This window comes from Kogia breviceps, chromosome 18, assembly GCF_026419965.1.
Source record: "Kogia breviceps isolate mKogBre1 chromosome 18, mKogBre1 haplotype 1, whole genome shotgun sequence".
NCBI classification, from domain to species: Eukaryota; Metazoa; Chordata; class Mammalia; order Artiodactyla; family Physeteridae; genus Kogia; species Kogia breviceps.
This window is the reverse complement of record NC_081327.1, coordinates 39,597,674-39,612,728: the sequence shown is the minus strand read 5'-3', so window position 1 is coordinate 39,612,728 and position 15,055 is coordinate 39,597,674. Positions and strand designations below refer to the sequence as shown.

Sequence of the window (15,055 nt, the reverse complement as noted above, 5' to 3'; positions counted from 1 at the left end):
ATTGTACTCACATTTTCAAATATAAATGTGGGATCCCCATTTCCTCTCATCTTGTCGGATTAACCTGCCCAGCAGAGCCCTCAGGCCCTCCCCAATCTCCCTCTCAATCACTTGCCTGTCCTCGCCATGACCACCGGCCACTCAACACCCAGGGCTTACCTCAAAGATCATCCGCTGAAGACCAAAGCAGAATGTGGAGCCAAATGGGTTGGTGTTGTTTGGGGAGGAGGACCTGAGGCCGGGGAAGCCACAGTTAGAGGGGCAGACAGAGGCCAAGGCCAGGCAGGGCATCCGGTTCCTTTTGGGATGGGGGTTATTAGCCAGTGGTCCCTCATGGCTGTGAGCGTTTCCCACACAGGCCCTTGAGGTCCTAGGCATAGTGATGGGCCTCATTCAAGCACCAAATCCTACATAGTCCAGTTGGCACAGAAAGTTAACATGCAGTTGGACTGGAGTGGTGCAAAGTCAGGAGGGAGAGGGAGCCTCAGGCAGGATGCAACCAGGTACTGGGCTGTGAACTAAAGCAGGTAGCAGCTTTGATAGGGAAAAGGGAGCCCAGGACAGCTAGTCAAAACTGCCTCCCTTTCTGAATAACTAGAGGCGAAAAGGTCCTCATACCTGTAGGTAGGTGGGAGAGGGGGGAGAGATCCCAAGGGGCAGCCTCTCTGGTGTGAGTAAACATGCAGAACAGCTGGCCTAGTCCTAACATGCAGGGTTGTGGCAGGAAGCATGTCTGTGGCAACACCAGAAATTTCTGTCGTTTCTGTCATTAAGCCATACCCACTGCTAGGGCTCCCTGGGCCTTCTGGGCTGTGAGGAGCCAGATGGGGTAATCAGAGACAGCAACCTCCCACTCACCTGTGCAGGACAACAGGCTTCTCCACAGGGTGGCCCAGGAGCTCCTGGATGTTGTCCCACTGCAAGAGGGATGGGGTGACGGGATTAGCAGGGACCTGACCCCACCCGTGACAAATGGCTGGCCCAAAGGACATGAGAACCCAGACTGCTGGCAGACTTGTGCCTACCTCATTTTCAGACTGCATCAGGTGGGAAGATAGGAGCTTACCTTGCTGTAGGTTGTGCATGTTTCTGTCTGACCATCTGTGTTTTCTGAAAAGAGAACACAGGGTGGTTGGTAGCTGGCCTGGCCCAGATTCAGTTCCACACCTGCTCAGGTAGATGTCTCAGCCCACTTGTGACCCCAGCCCTAGCCACCCTATGCACTGGGATTGAAGTCTGGAAACTAGCAATCCCATGGTCACAGGATAAGACCTTGAGGGCCTCCAGGAGACTACAGACCAAGAACACTGTGGCCCCCAGAACACAGAGCCCAATCCAGAGGAGCTGAGGCTATGGGCAGAAGCAGGTGGGCAAAGACGCCACAAACCCAACCACTGCCACTCTCTCTGCTTGGATCATCATCTCTTCTCGGATCATCATCTCTTCTCATCATGAGAGATTGAGTCTAAAACCCTTTCCTTACCCTGAGGACACTGACTACTCACCTCTCTTTACGGTTAGTGGGATCTTGAACTCACAGCGGTGATAACTAGAGAGAGAAGGCAGATGGGTAAAGGCTGAACCCCTTGGGATACCTAGACCACCCCCACATCTCAACTCTGCACCCCAGGAAAAACAGGATCAAGCACACTTGCCCAAAGCCCTGGCTCTGGGCCTGACACAGTGTTTCCTGGGAGAGGCCAGATTTGGGCACTGGAGTCAAACCAAAAAGGGCATAGCTTGGGGGCTCTGAAGATGCTATCAGCTCAGATAAGAGGCCAAACTTTCTGAATCTATTTCCCTGTTTGTAAAATGGGTATAAATGGAGAGATATAAGGTAATGGGTACTACACCAGGAATAGAGCCAACACTCAGGAAATGTTTGCTCTCCATGAAATAGCAAACATCCAAAGCCACAAGCTCTCTTTCCTGGAGGGGCAGGTATAGGTATACTCACATATTAAAATTATAATGTCCAGGGTAATTGGTGTGTAGGACAAACTTCTTCACTTTGTGTGTATTCGCATCAAAGAGGATGTCCTGGGATAGAAAACAAGGATGCCCAAGTGGGGAAAGTTACTGAGGCAGGGCAGGGGGCTTTCAAGGGCATGTCCAACTTAGAGACACCCACTCCACAATGGGGATGCCCTTGGGGAACAGCATTCTCTCAAATAACAATCAAGCGGACAGCTGAGGCTGAGTGCGAAGGGATGATGACACACACCGAACCATCTACAGGCCTCCTCATTCCAAACCTTGTACCAGTAGGCCCAAAAGGCACAAGGGACTACAGCCCCTACTGCTTGGGAACTCAAACACGGTCAGGGATATCTTTCCTGACCAAAAACACTTGATAAAAAAATGTAACCGAGGGCTTCCCAGGTGGCACAGTGGTTGAGAGTCCGCCTGCCAATGCAGGGGACACGGGTTCGTGCCCTGGTCTGGGAAGATCCCACATGCCGCGGAGCGGCTGGGCCCATGAGCCGTGGCCGCTGAGCCTGCACGTCCGGAGCCTGTGCTCCGCAACAGGAGAGGCCACAACAGTAAGAGGCCCATGTAACACACACACACACACACACACACACACACACACACACACACACACACACACACACACACACACACACACACACACACACACACACACACACACACACACACACACACACACACACACACACACACACACACACACACACACACACACACACACACACACACACACAGTAACCGAGTGCTCGCTTCAGCAGCACATATACTAAAGTTGGAACAATACAGAGAAGATTAGCATGGCCCCTGCACAAGGATGACATGCAAATTCGTGAAGTGTTCCATATTTTTTAAAAGATGTTAAAAAAAAAAAAAAGTAACCGAGCACAGATTTTGGCTTACAGGCTAACAAGAAGATTCAGGGGCCACCTAATTCTCAAGGGACTCAGGCACCTGACTATTCTGAATGTCATGATCTGCCAGACCCTTCTGGCTTCCACAGGCCCTCTCTGTGGGAGTCAACAACCATTGGAACTGAAGTAAAGGCTAGCCTCTAGCCAAGACTCAGATCTGGATTTGACACTGCCTATCAAACACCTCTTCGTAGCCCGCCACACCCTTCTCAGGTTCACATCCTGTCAGCTGTTCTGCCTGAGACCCCAGGGTTACCCCTGACTCCAGTCCTCCACCAATAGCCACACCATGTCCCATCAGGGCTGGTCCATTCACTCCATCTTCCCTGACACTTATCATCACTGGCCCTTGTACTCAAAAAGAGGTTCAGCTTGGGACTTCCCTGGTGGCGCAGTGGTTAAGACTCCACGCTCCCAATGCAGGGGGCCCGGGTTTGATCCCTGGTCAGGGAACTAGATCTCACATGCATGCTGCAACTAAGGAGCCAGTGAGCCCCAACTAAGGAGCACACGTGCTGCAACTAAAGGAGCTGGCAAGCTGCAACTAAGGAGTCTGCCTGCAGCTAAGACCCCGGTGCAAACAAATAAATAAATATTTAAAAAAAGAAAAAAAAAAGAGGTTCAGCTTACAACAGCACCATTCCCTCTTGCCACCATCCTACCCTCAAGAGTTTATGATCCCATTGCCTCTGCCCTGCTACTCCTGGCTCCTCTTTGTCTTTTCCACACTGGCAGACCCAGTCCTCCTTTCTCCCTCTCTGGAGTATACCATTTCTTTGCTGCTTCAGGGCCCCAGGCCCTAGAAAGCTGAAAGGATAGAAAACCCAATATCCAGGCTAGCCCTGCCCTCTGAGCTCTATCCTGCTGGTGCAGTTTTCTTTACACCATCATTTCTCTCACACAACACATCTACCAGCTGGACTATCAGCACTGATGGCCACAGCTCCATTCAGCACCATACGTCCAGAGCACAGGGCCACAGCAATGCCTCTGGGGAGATCCCCTAAAAATACACAAGCACACTCCCAGACTTTAAGCCTTTTTTGTCTACCTGTTTTTTGGCTCCAGAAGAGGGTCCTATGCTCTACAAAACAGCAGTTCCCAAAACATTTTAACCTGAATGACTCCTGCAGCCTCTACTTGTGGAGCATGTTTCCCTCAGAAAAGAAATCAAGACATACCAGAGAACCCAGTGTTTCTCAGCAATAGTGGTGACAGGAAAGGTCTACTTTGGGGGTACCAATGCCAATGCAAGACGACACTGGTAAAGCCAGCTAGGGCTAGGTTTCCTGCAGCCAGGCATGGTTAAAGCTGCATGTATGCACACAGGTATGCCCAGGGGCACTGCACACTCCCACAGAAATGGAACGCTTCTCTAAGGAATCACAACTTACCACTCCAAGAGTGAAGTAGTTAAAAAAGTAGTCATTGCACTTCGATGGAACTTGCTTATGAGGAGAAGGAGAATGAATCTTCATCTGTTGGGGAAAATATAACAACAAAATCCAACCCCTTAATACATTTAATTCTTGGATTAAATGAGTCTACAAATTGTGTTTCTTGTATAATGTTAATCTGCTGGGGAAGCAAGAGTGTGGGAGTCCCACATGCTCGTGCTGAACAACCCAGCCAGCTTTGGTTGACTATAGATTGCGCCCTGGTCTCCAAGGAAAGGCAGAACAATCTGACCAACAGGGGTCGGAAAAGAGCTTTCAATTTACTTTTCCTTCAGCTTTAATAGAGCAGGTCCTATGGGAAAACAGCAGTTTACATTTACTCAGTATTAAGTTAAAGTTGGTTAAAAAAGAGAGAGAGAGAGAGAGAGAGAGACACCATCTATTCACTTTATAAACACATTTTCCCTACCTTGTCTTCAGACTTGTAGAAGACCTTGTGTGGAGAGCCAAGTATGCTAAGAACATCTTGGCAGGAATCGCCAAAATACACTGAGCGTTCAAATACCCGCATCTTGGCATCTGCTAATAAGCCGGGTCCACAACCTGGAGAGAACAAGGTACAGGTGGTTAGGTTCCCAGTCAGCGCCTGTGACCCTGCATCCCAGGGTCCTGGGAGCCCTAGAGAGGCCAGTAGCTGCATGATGCATTATCAGGTTTGGCTGAGGGGAAAGACTGCATGTAAGCAGAAGTACCAGGTCACCAGGACTTGAGATGCTAGAAGAGATCACTATCTACTCAAAATAAGACAAGAGATTCACTCAATCCCACAAAAGTGATACAGAGCTCTAGAAAAGTCATTCACTGACTCAGCAAATACTCAGTCATTGACACCATGGGCTAGGACACTGCTAGATGCTGAGGAAACAATGGTGAGCAGAATAGGTGCAGTCTCTGCCCACACTGGAGCTTATGGCATGAAGATTCCAATCAGATCATCACACAACTGTGGTACAATAAATAGCAGCACAGGTGCTTCGGAAATATATAAATGGGTGCTATTATCTCTTGCCACTTTCCAGGTCCTGACAAGATACAAGGATTTACGTTAAGAAGTACTTCTCGGGCTTCCCTGGTGGCGCAGCGGTTGAGAATCCGCCTGCCGATGCAGGAGACACGGGTTCGTGCCCCGGTCCGGGAAGATCCCACATGCCGCGGAGCGGCTGGGCCCGTGAGCCATGGCCGCTGAGCCTGCGCGTCCGGAGCCTGTGCTCCACAACGGGAGAGGCCACAACAGTGAGAGGCCCGCGTATCGCAAAAAAAAAAAAAAAAAAAAAAAAGAAGTACTTCTCGGGGCTTCCCTTGTGGCGCAGTGGTTAAGAATCTGCCTGCCAATGCAGGGGACACGGGTTCAAGCCCTGGTCCGGGAAGATCCCACATGCCGTGGAGCAACTAAGCCCACGCTCCACAACTACTGAGCCTGCGCTCTAGAGCCCACAAGCCACAACTACTAAGCCCACGTGCCACATTTACTGAAGCCCACGCTCTAGTGCCTGTGCTCCCAACAAGAGAAGCCCGCACACCGCAACTAGAGACAGCCCACGTGCAGCAATGAAGACCCAACACAACCAAAAATAATGAATAAAAATAAAATATATATTTTTTAAAAAGAAGTACTTCTCAATGGTAACCCCCAACCTGAGACTGCACCTGAAGATCATTCTATAAAAGAACAAGAGCAAAGCACACACTAACTTTTAACTCCCTAATTCTACAAACACCAGACCCACTAACACTAAAAGAGACAAACCAGGCAAGTGGGAGAAAGAAAAAAACCCTGATTTGCCAGAAGTTTCTTCATTGGGAAGAATCTTTCAACCCTGAATTTGTCTAATACATTTCAGAAATGGTTCTAGTTAAACACACACATACAAAGAAGTGGTTGTGGAATAGCAACAGACACATCAAGAGTAAAATTTCCCCCATTCTGTGGATGAGAAGACAAAGTGTTTTGCCCAAAATTATAAAAGGAAGCCAAGAGTCCAAGGACTGCAATTCCTGGTACCACGATAACCACCACCATCACCTTACTCTACACAGGGCTTTATAGCTAACAAAGCTCTTTCTCGTATAACAATCCATTTGTTATATACAGAAGACTTCAGGGATCCAAAATCTGAAACAAAGAGGTACTGAGTTCTCCAACTAGCCCAAGTCTTAAGTCACAGCACATATAAACTGAGTGGCAAAATAAGAGCCGTTTCAAATCTCACTCCTGACACATACACACACAGCTATGTGTAAATTAACTAGGTCCTGGGAAAAACCACGGTCTACATTAACCTCTGTCTATAAATCCTTCACTTAGGCAAGCCTGGGTGACCTATGGAACCCACCAAAAGTCCTGTCTAGCTGGACTGTGCCCATGTCTCCAAGTACCAGATACTTGTGAATGTCCAGGTGGGGCTATAAGGGAGACACCTTTCACAGGTGAGCCTCCTCTCTTGTCTCACTCTACCTGAAGCCTCCTCAGGTGAAATTACCCTTAGTTCTTTTTAGGAGACTATTTTAGTTTCTGATTCCCTGGAATGAGGCATCCTATAAATTATTGTGGGGATCAAGACAACTGAATGGACTTTCCATGTTAAAAGCATCACTGTAGCCACACTCCATAGGAAAAAGATGTGAGAAATGGGTTGGCCAGGACAAGCTACCCTTCTGCTTGCCAGAGGAAACTCTCAATGAGTAACTGGTTGGATAGTAACTCAGTGATGCCTTGACTTAAAGTGTTTTCCCCACTGACCCTGTAAGCGGTGAGATGTGACTGCTAGCAGTGTCCTGTACAGGGCGGCAGTCAGAATTGGCTGAGACCCCCTACTCTCAACAGGTTCCTCTTGCTGTCAGCTGGGATAATCACACCATCCTTGACCATCCTGCTGTTTCAAGCAGCAATCCTCCTGAGAAGACAGACCTAAATTGCTTGACCTTGTTACCACATCTCAATTCTCTCAAAAACTACAGCTCAGGGCTTCCCTGGTGGCGCAGTGGTTGAGAGTCTGCCTGCCGATGCAGGGGACACGGGTTCGTGCCCCGGTCTGAGAAGATCTCACATGCCGCGGAGCTGCTAGGCCCGTGAGCCATGGCCGCTGAGCCTGTGCTTCCGGAGCCTGTGCTCCGCAACGGGAGAGGCCACAACAGTGAGAGGCCCGCGTACCGCAAAAACAAAAAAAACCACAACAAACAAACAAAAAAAACTACAGCTCAAGTGCAATGCTCCTTTAAGTAGCTGGTGTCCTGCCATGGCTAGAACACCACATTTTAAGAAATTTCTGGGACTTCCCTCGTGGCACAGTGGTTAAGAATCTGCCTGTCAATGCAGGGGACATGGGTTCGAGCCCTGGTCCAGGAAGATCCCACATGCTGCAGAGCAACTAAGCCTGTGCACCACAACTACTGAGTCTGCACTCTAGGGCCCACAAGCCACAACTACTGAAGCCCGTGTGCCTAGAGCCCGTACTCCACAACAAAAGAAGACACTGCAATGAGAAGCCCATGCACTGCAATGAAGAGTAGCCCCTGATTGCCACAACTAGAGAAAGGCTGCATCCAGCAATGAAAACCCAATGCAGCCAAAAAAATAAAAATTTATTTTTTAAAAAATTATATATATAATTAATTTTTCTTTTTTTAAAAAGGAAATTTCTAATGTGGAGGCTGCGAACTGTCTAATTGTTCAGGGGAGTGAGTTCACAGTTTATATACCAGATTCTAAACGGTTGAGAACGGATGCCCCAGAGGCTGATGCAAGACCTCAGCTTACAAACAAACACTGGCTAGAAGATGAACTCCATTAAGGCACAGCCCCGTCATGGAGCTCAAAGTCCCTAGGCCATCTTTATAGAGGCAAACTACACACAGGAGGATCTCAGTACCACTAAGTATAATCCAAAGGTCTGAAGGAGTTGAGATTGTCCACACAAGAAAAATCACAAGATGAGGCGTGAATCCTGGAGAGACCAGCTACTGAAGGCAGCAACTCTTTTTGTTCAGTCAGCAAAATTGAGCAGGGTATGGCTAAATCACAATTCAACAAGTTCCTCTTGCCAGTCTACTCTGAGAAATGAGCACAAAGGGTGGAAAACGAGACAACGTACAACACTGAGCCCATAAGATATATCTCCAGGACGTAGGAACCACTGCAAAACTACATAAGTACACGGAGGCTGATGTACTTGCTGAGGGAAGAAGTTTTACTGCCGTTTATTAAGATTTGCTCAAAATAAGACTGTCTTGTCCCTTCACAGATTTAAAGGAAAACTTTTAACCATAAACATCAGCACCATTTGTCTTCTACCAACTATCCCAAGGATGTGGGAGTTTAGACTATCACAACAAAGATATAACAGAGAATCCACCACCCCAAAGCCAGTAACTGACCTGCGGCAAGTAGGCGAAGTCGTAAACCTGAGGGTCCAGTTCCATCTCGAAGAACATCTACACTCTCAGCGTACACATTGCCCAGGAAACAGCTCAGGGGCATCGCGGGAGCCCTGGGGGAAGGCACAGTGAGCAGAGGCTTTGCCCTCCCTCCCAGGGAGCCCATGGCCTTAGCATGAAGCTTGTGCTCCCCTACACGTACTTGGTATCCTGTAGGCTATTTCCACTGTAGATGTACATTCGTTTCACAGTTGCTCCGTGGGGTATCTGGAGAGAAGCCAGACCATGGGCAAAATTGGGCTGCAAACACAAGATAAATATGTTAATAAAAGCACACTGTGGGCCATGCGACTCAGGCTCTGGCATTTTCCTGACACTCATGGTCTTCAAGAACTGGCCAGGTCATGAAAGTAAGGAATTTAGGATAGGAATATCTCAGTTTCAGATAGAACTCTGCTACTGGTACTGCCTTACTTGGTACAAATTTTCTGTATCTATTTCCTCATCTATAAAAATGGGTATGGTTACCTACAGTGTAGAAAAATGGGACTGTGGTTTCTGAGAAACTTGAAGTTTGCTTGTTTTATTTATCAAGATTAAAACTCTTGATATTAAAAAAAAACTGGCCAGGTCAAAGCACACAGTCCAACCTGTCTCCAGGTCAATAAATTACCTAATCATGAAAGTTCATCTTTAATTTTACTTAGTTTTTCATTCCTTCATCAGGGAGAAAATGTAGAGATGCCTCCTTTAATAAAATGTAAAACTTATAAAAAGCTATCATTTCATAACACTAAGGATGCTGTTGCCTAAGGATGAATTCTCTCAAATTCCGGGCCATTGAGACACGACATGGATTTACCTCTGCAAAATGAGCTCGACCTCACTCTTCAGTTGGAAGCGCCCTCTTCCTGGGAATGCCAGCCTGGGCTTTGTTCTATCAGCTTCCCCCACTGTACCCCCCATTGGCTTCCAAAGACCTCAGAGATCAGGAAACCAGAGAAAGAGCACTAATCCAGCCTCCTCCAATGGTACTCTGCTGACCCATATTACCTGGGCACCAGGCAATAAATATCAGGGAAAGAGAAAGGCTAACCTCGTACTTGGGAGCCTCAGTCCATGAATCTAGCTGAAAAGAGAAAGACAGTCCTCTGAAGTTGAGGTGGAAGAGCTGCTCAGCGGAGTTGTACACTGTGGGAGTGGGGAGAAGAAAATGGCATGGTTGAATGGCATTAGAAGTTGCGAACACAAACCAGCCTGGCAGGGAGTAATAGCTGGCAACACCTTCCTTGTGTCTCATTTTGAACTGACCTACTAGACTGAAAACAAGAGGGAAGAGCTTTCCTCCACACCCAAGTACCAACCCCCAAATCCGACAGGTACATGGCTACAGATGACCAGAGGAATCAAATGGACTTGGCTTACCTCCAGGATGGGTCGCACCAAAAGACTGGTCAATCTGCTCAATGGTGGGAGCTATGGCTTGAGAATTGAAATGCACACCACTGAAAAACAGAGATACTTTTAAATACCAGGCTTTGCAAGATGGGCTCACAGATCATTAGAGATGGTGGCTGGAAGAGTTACTCTTAAAACACAGGTGGGTGAGTCTACTATTATATCAAAATAAAAGTTTAACTCTAGAACTTTTAAATAAGAGACAATAAATGAGGTCATAAATAGTCAATTCTCCTGAGGTTGATACAGAGAATTAGTTCTTTAGGACCTCCCAAGACATTTGTAGCCACCAGGCCAGTTCAGCAGGAAATAAATCCGGCCTCAGCCCCAAGACATTTGGACTTGGATAAAGAGTACTCAGAAATAGACACTGTTAATGCGTTTTTCCCAGGATGCATACTAGTAGTTTGGTTTGAAGAGGAACTTTGTTAAGAAGGGATGAATGTCTTAAGAGTATAGCCAAGCGAGACAGCTTGTTTTCCTAATAAGCAGAACCAGCACTCATGGATGGGTGAATGGGTATGTGGATAGGGCGGAATGGATCCCAAGCAAAGGAAAAATACCTGGGAGGGGGGTGGGCTTGGGAGCAAAGAGAGGCGTATGATTTCAGATAATGAGCATGAAGATAAATCATTTACAACTTTAAGGAAAATGTTTAAGGTTAAGAATACTTTTTAAAAAATTAATTATCACTTATGGAAAACCTCTGCTTTTTAAAAATTTATTTCATTGAAGTATAGTTGATTTACAATGTTCTGTTAATTTCTGCTGTACAGCAAAGTGATTCAATTATACATTCTTTTTCATAGTCTTTCCATTATGGTTTATTACAGGATGCTGAAAATAGTCTCCCATGCTATACAGTAGGACCTTGTTGTCTATCTATTCTATATATAATAGCTTGCATCTGGAACCTCTGTTTTTAACCAGGCACTGTGCTATATGTTTTACCAGTATTATCTCATGTCATCTTCCTAACCCAGCAACCAGCAACCTGATTATTGGTTTCATTTCTCTGATGAGAAAACAAACTCAAAGAGGTTAAGTGACTTGCCCAATTTCACAGAGTAATAAAATGAAGAAGTCATAACCCAAACCCAGGGAAGCCTGACTCTAGAACCCTCACTCTTACCCACCACTGTCTCTTAAGAGGATAAAGAGAAGCCAGACCTTGAGGTACAGAAGGCCCCAACAAGATTAAAAGATAATCAGAATCTGCAGGGGTCAGTGCTATTATGCATTTGCTTTATCCACTTCTCTACTGGCAAACACTGCTTGAGTCAGCCCAGGAACTGATCCCTTACACACCCTCGAGAAGGTAACCCTGTTAAGGAAGCTTACTGAATGGAATATTCTAGATGCCAGCACAGCACCTTACCATAATGGAGGTTCAAATATTTGTGCATCATACAGGCACAAATACATCCCATTTTCATTCTAAAAAGCAGATTTTGGCCCCCCAAATAGTAATCCTTTTGGCATTCTCTTTAGCATAGGCCTTGAAGTCAGATGTATCTGGTTTGTCCCACCTCTGTTGGGAATGAACACATAAACAGGTGCCAAAAGAGGTTGTGCAGGGAAGGGCAGCTATGACCCAGGGGACAGTCACAGACCTCTGAGCTGAGGTCCTGCTTTGTTGTGGGATTAAATAAATTGTCACATATGTGAAGTGTTTCACACACAGTGTGTTCTTAATGAGGTTTCCTTCTCTTCCCCAGGAAAGTGAGTAGACTTGGAGGCTGCATGAGGAAATCATGGCACCAGGCTGTAATCCCAGGATTGCTGCAGATGGGAATCCTTTACTAACTTAATATGGGTAGTAGATAAAGCCCCTGTGTACCGAGCCTATGACACATACCAGGAGAAAACTTACCAATATTTTAACTTTACTTTAGTCAAGTCATATACTTCAATCACCTAAAAATAAAAAGCAAATGTTTAAGAGCTGTCAGTGCTCTGCAGTTGAAAAAGATTAATTAGAAAGACATTTATAGAGTAGTGAAGAAAAAAATATATCACTAGTTGAAATTCTCCTGAAGCACTGCACTTTACATTTTTTTAAAAATAAATTTTTACATTTTATTTATTTTATTTTTGACTGTGTTGGGTCTTCGTTGCTGCACGCAGGCTTTTCTCTGGTTGTGGCGCGCAGGCTTCTCATTGTGGTGGCTTCTCTTGTTGGTAGCACGGGCTCTAGGCACGCGGGCTTCAGTAGTTGTGGCACATGGGCTCAGTAGTTGTGGCTTGCGGGCTCTAGAGCACAGGCTCAGTAGTTGTGGTGCATGGGCTTAGTAGCTCTGCGGCACATGGGATCTTCTCGGACCAGGGCTTGAACCTGTGTCTCCTGCATTGGCAGGCGGATTCTTTTTTTTTTTTTTTTTTTAATTAAATTTAATTAATTAATTAGTTTGTTTGTTTATTTATGGCTGTGTTGGGTCTTTGTTGCTGCATGCGGGCTTTCTCTAGTTGCAGCAAGCGGGGGCTACTCTTTGTTGCAGCACATGGGCTTCTCATTGCACTGCTTCTCTTGTTGTGGAGCACAGGCTGTAGGTGCGCGGGCTTCAGTAGTTGTGGCTCATAGGCTCTAGGGTGCAGGTTCAGTAGTTGTGGTGCACGGGCTTAGTTGCTCTGCAGCATGTGGGATCTTCCCGGACCAAGGCTCAAACCCGTGGCCCCTGCATTGGCAGGTGGATTCTTAACCACTGCCCCACCAAGGAAGCCCCTGTTCTTATTTTTAAAAATGGAAGAAAAACCCATACCACACACACAGCATAAACTCACCCAACCCCTCTTTCTAGTGGATTGTTCAACAGATGTCCATTGATGTTCTGCATCAGGTTTTTGGATATCATCTACTGCTGGGTCACATAAAAGATTGCACATACCATGCTACAGGACAGTGAAAACCTCCACAGAAACAAATTCATGCAGTTTGTGAAGGCTGTAACCTGTAAGGTGGATACTGAGCCCCCTTCCTTTTATTGTATACTTTGCTGCATTATAAAAACCCAAATCAAGTCCCTTTCAAAAACAGCTTCAAAATACTGTGGTTTACAAAAACAAAAAAAGATGGAGGGGGAGGTCTATCCTACTAGAAAACAAGTCATATTACATTAGCTTAGGTCAAGTGTGACAATATTCAGCTATATCCCTAACGAAGAGCATCTGGTCAAACCTGGAGAACCTCAGGACCCTTGTGAAGTTTCAAAAGGTTCAGCCTCAGATGAAATGTCAAGAACTCAGGAATGAGACAAAGGAAAAGGTATTGAACACTCAGCCACTAGTGATGCCAAGCAATGAGCAATGTGAAGTCTTTTATGACAATGGCATCAAGGGCTAGGCAGGCAGTAGCATAGCTGGCTGAGGCCTGGAGCACCATCTGGTATCCTACAGCTGGGAGGTTTGGCTCCCATTGAAGAAGCACAAGCAGAGCTGGTTCAATGTCTGTTTGCCCTGACAATCAGGGCTTCATCCTGGGAAGAGCTGTGGGACACTGGGTACAGGAGCATCTGGCATTGTCACAGGAACAGAGACATAACAGGCAGTTCATTCTTGGTCAGACTTGTCCCTAACTTTGTTTGAGAATCATAACTGAACCACAAATTGGGCACCTCTTAACTATAAGGTGCAGCTATTCTGATCCTACCTGCTGCTAAGAATCACTCCCTCTGCTGGGCTGCTGTATGTAGCACTTCAATCTACCCTTTCCTACACTGTTAGTATATGCCGCTCACTGGTACCGCTATTAGCATATGCTGTTCACTGGTACCACTGAGTTAAGCCCCTTGAGGTCTGGCTCATTAGTTTGCACAGAGGAGGCACACAACACATGTCAGGGAGTCAGCCGGGTATGAAGATAGCTAAGGGAAATATGAAGCTCAAAAATATGAGAAGTGGTGTCAAGAGAGGTCATGCAAGGGCAGGGGAATAGCTGTGATTCATGACACTATCTTCAGAAAGCCTGGGCATGGCAGTGTGTTATGCCAAACTGGTACGCCATTTTACTGAGGCCAGGGTCCCATGCTGGCAGAGGCCTCAACCCTCAGCCAGAATCCCTGCCTGTATAGCAGGGGCAAGCACTCTGCCTCCTTGAGTGCTACTACTATGGCTGGCTGATGATCCCCCAAGGGCTGCCCATTGCTCACCCTGTGGTCCTCCAGGATATTCTTGCTGTGACACTATCATTCACCTGCCAACAGCCCACACCAACACTTATGGAGTGGCACCTGTGACACGAAGGACTCCAAGACAGTCGGCACTCTGGGTCCCTTGCCAGAATCAACAAGCAGATTTTGACCCATGGAGCTTGCTGGGCCATAGGGACAAGTAGCTGGGGAAATCTGAAGTCCATGGTTTTCCACCCTCTGGGCTGGAAAAGACCTTGATTTCCCCAGAGGAGAAGACATGGCAGCAGCCAAGATAGGAAAGGAAAAGACAGGTGGCTTTAAAGATTGTGACTTGTGAAGCCTCATTCCATAGCGCTCTCTCATAGGCAGGGAGTGAGAGGATGGGGAAGCTGCAGGAGATAGCATCGGGGAGAAGCAGCTTCTGAAGCCCTTAGATGGAGGGGCAGGCAGATGGGTGAGGTCAGACTTAGTACCAACCAAGGGCACCTGAGGGATCACTTCCTCAGTTTCCAGGGGCTCAGGCAGGGCCCCAGCCCCTCTTTCTTCACAGGGACCCCACAGAAGGCAGAGAGAAGGTTCTACTCTATCTCTTTCCCCATTCCTCACTTTTCTGCATAGTTTGCTTACACTATTTGCTTCAGCCTTCATCACATCTATTTCCCATACTCATCAACAAACGTAAGCCATTTCTATTCCCAGTGGCCAGTTACCGCACTCTGGTAACATAGGGTTAAAA

At 46.8% G+C, this 15,055-nt stretch overlaps 1 protein-coding gene and 1 non-coding gene across 4 annotated transcripts in view; one reads left to right on the top strand and one right to left on the bottom strand.

Moving 5' to 3' along the window:
• The window catches only part of PHAF1 (phagosome assembly factor 1), a 30,208-nt gene that overhangs the window by 1,977 nt on the left and 13,176 nt on the right, over nucleotides 1-15,055 (bottom strand). For all 3 annotated transcript variants that reach the window (XM_067018287.1, XM_059045992.2, XM_067018288.1), the window contains exons 5-16: nucleotides 12,066-12,109; nucleotides 10,160-10,239; nucleotides 9,831-9,925; nucleotides 8,937-9,034; nucleotides 8,735-8,847; nucleotides 4,770-4,903; nucleotides 4,298-4,381; nucleotides 1,958-2,040; nucleotides 1,506-1,549; nucleotides 1,067-1,110; nucleotides 859-917; nucleotides 160-232 (exon numbers count right to left, since the gene is read on the bottom strand). In XM_067018287.1, the coding sequence (XP_066874388.1) occupies nucleotides 160-232; nucleotides 859-917; nucleotides 1,067-1,110; nucleotides 1,506-1,549; nucleotides 1,958-2,040; nucleotides 4,298-4,381; nucleotides 4,770-4,903; nucleotides 8,735-8,847; nucleotides 8,937-9,034; nucleotides 9,831-9,925; nucleotides 10,160-10,239; nucleotides 12,066-12,109 (951 nt within the window). The remainder of the gene's footprint in view (nucleotides 1-159; nucleotides 233-858; nucleotides 918-1,066; nucleotides 1,111-1,505; nucleotides 1,550-1,957; nucleotides 2,041-4,297; nucleotides 4,382-4,769; nucleotides 4,904-8,734; nucleotides 8,848-8,936; nucleotides 9,035-9,830; nucleotides 9,926-10,159; nucleotides 10,240-12,065; nucleotides 12,110-15,055) is intronic.
• LOC131745658 (U6 spliceosomal RNA) lies at nucleotides 2,735-2,841 on the top strand. The gene has a single exon (XR_009332392.1). It is a non-coding gene; the product is annotated as a U6 spliceosomal RNA (small nuclear RNA).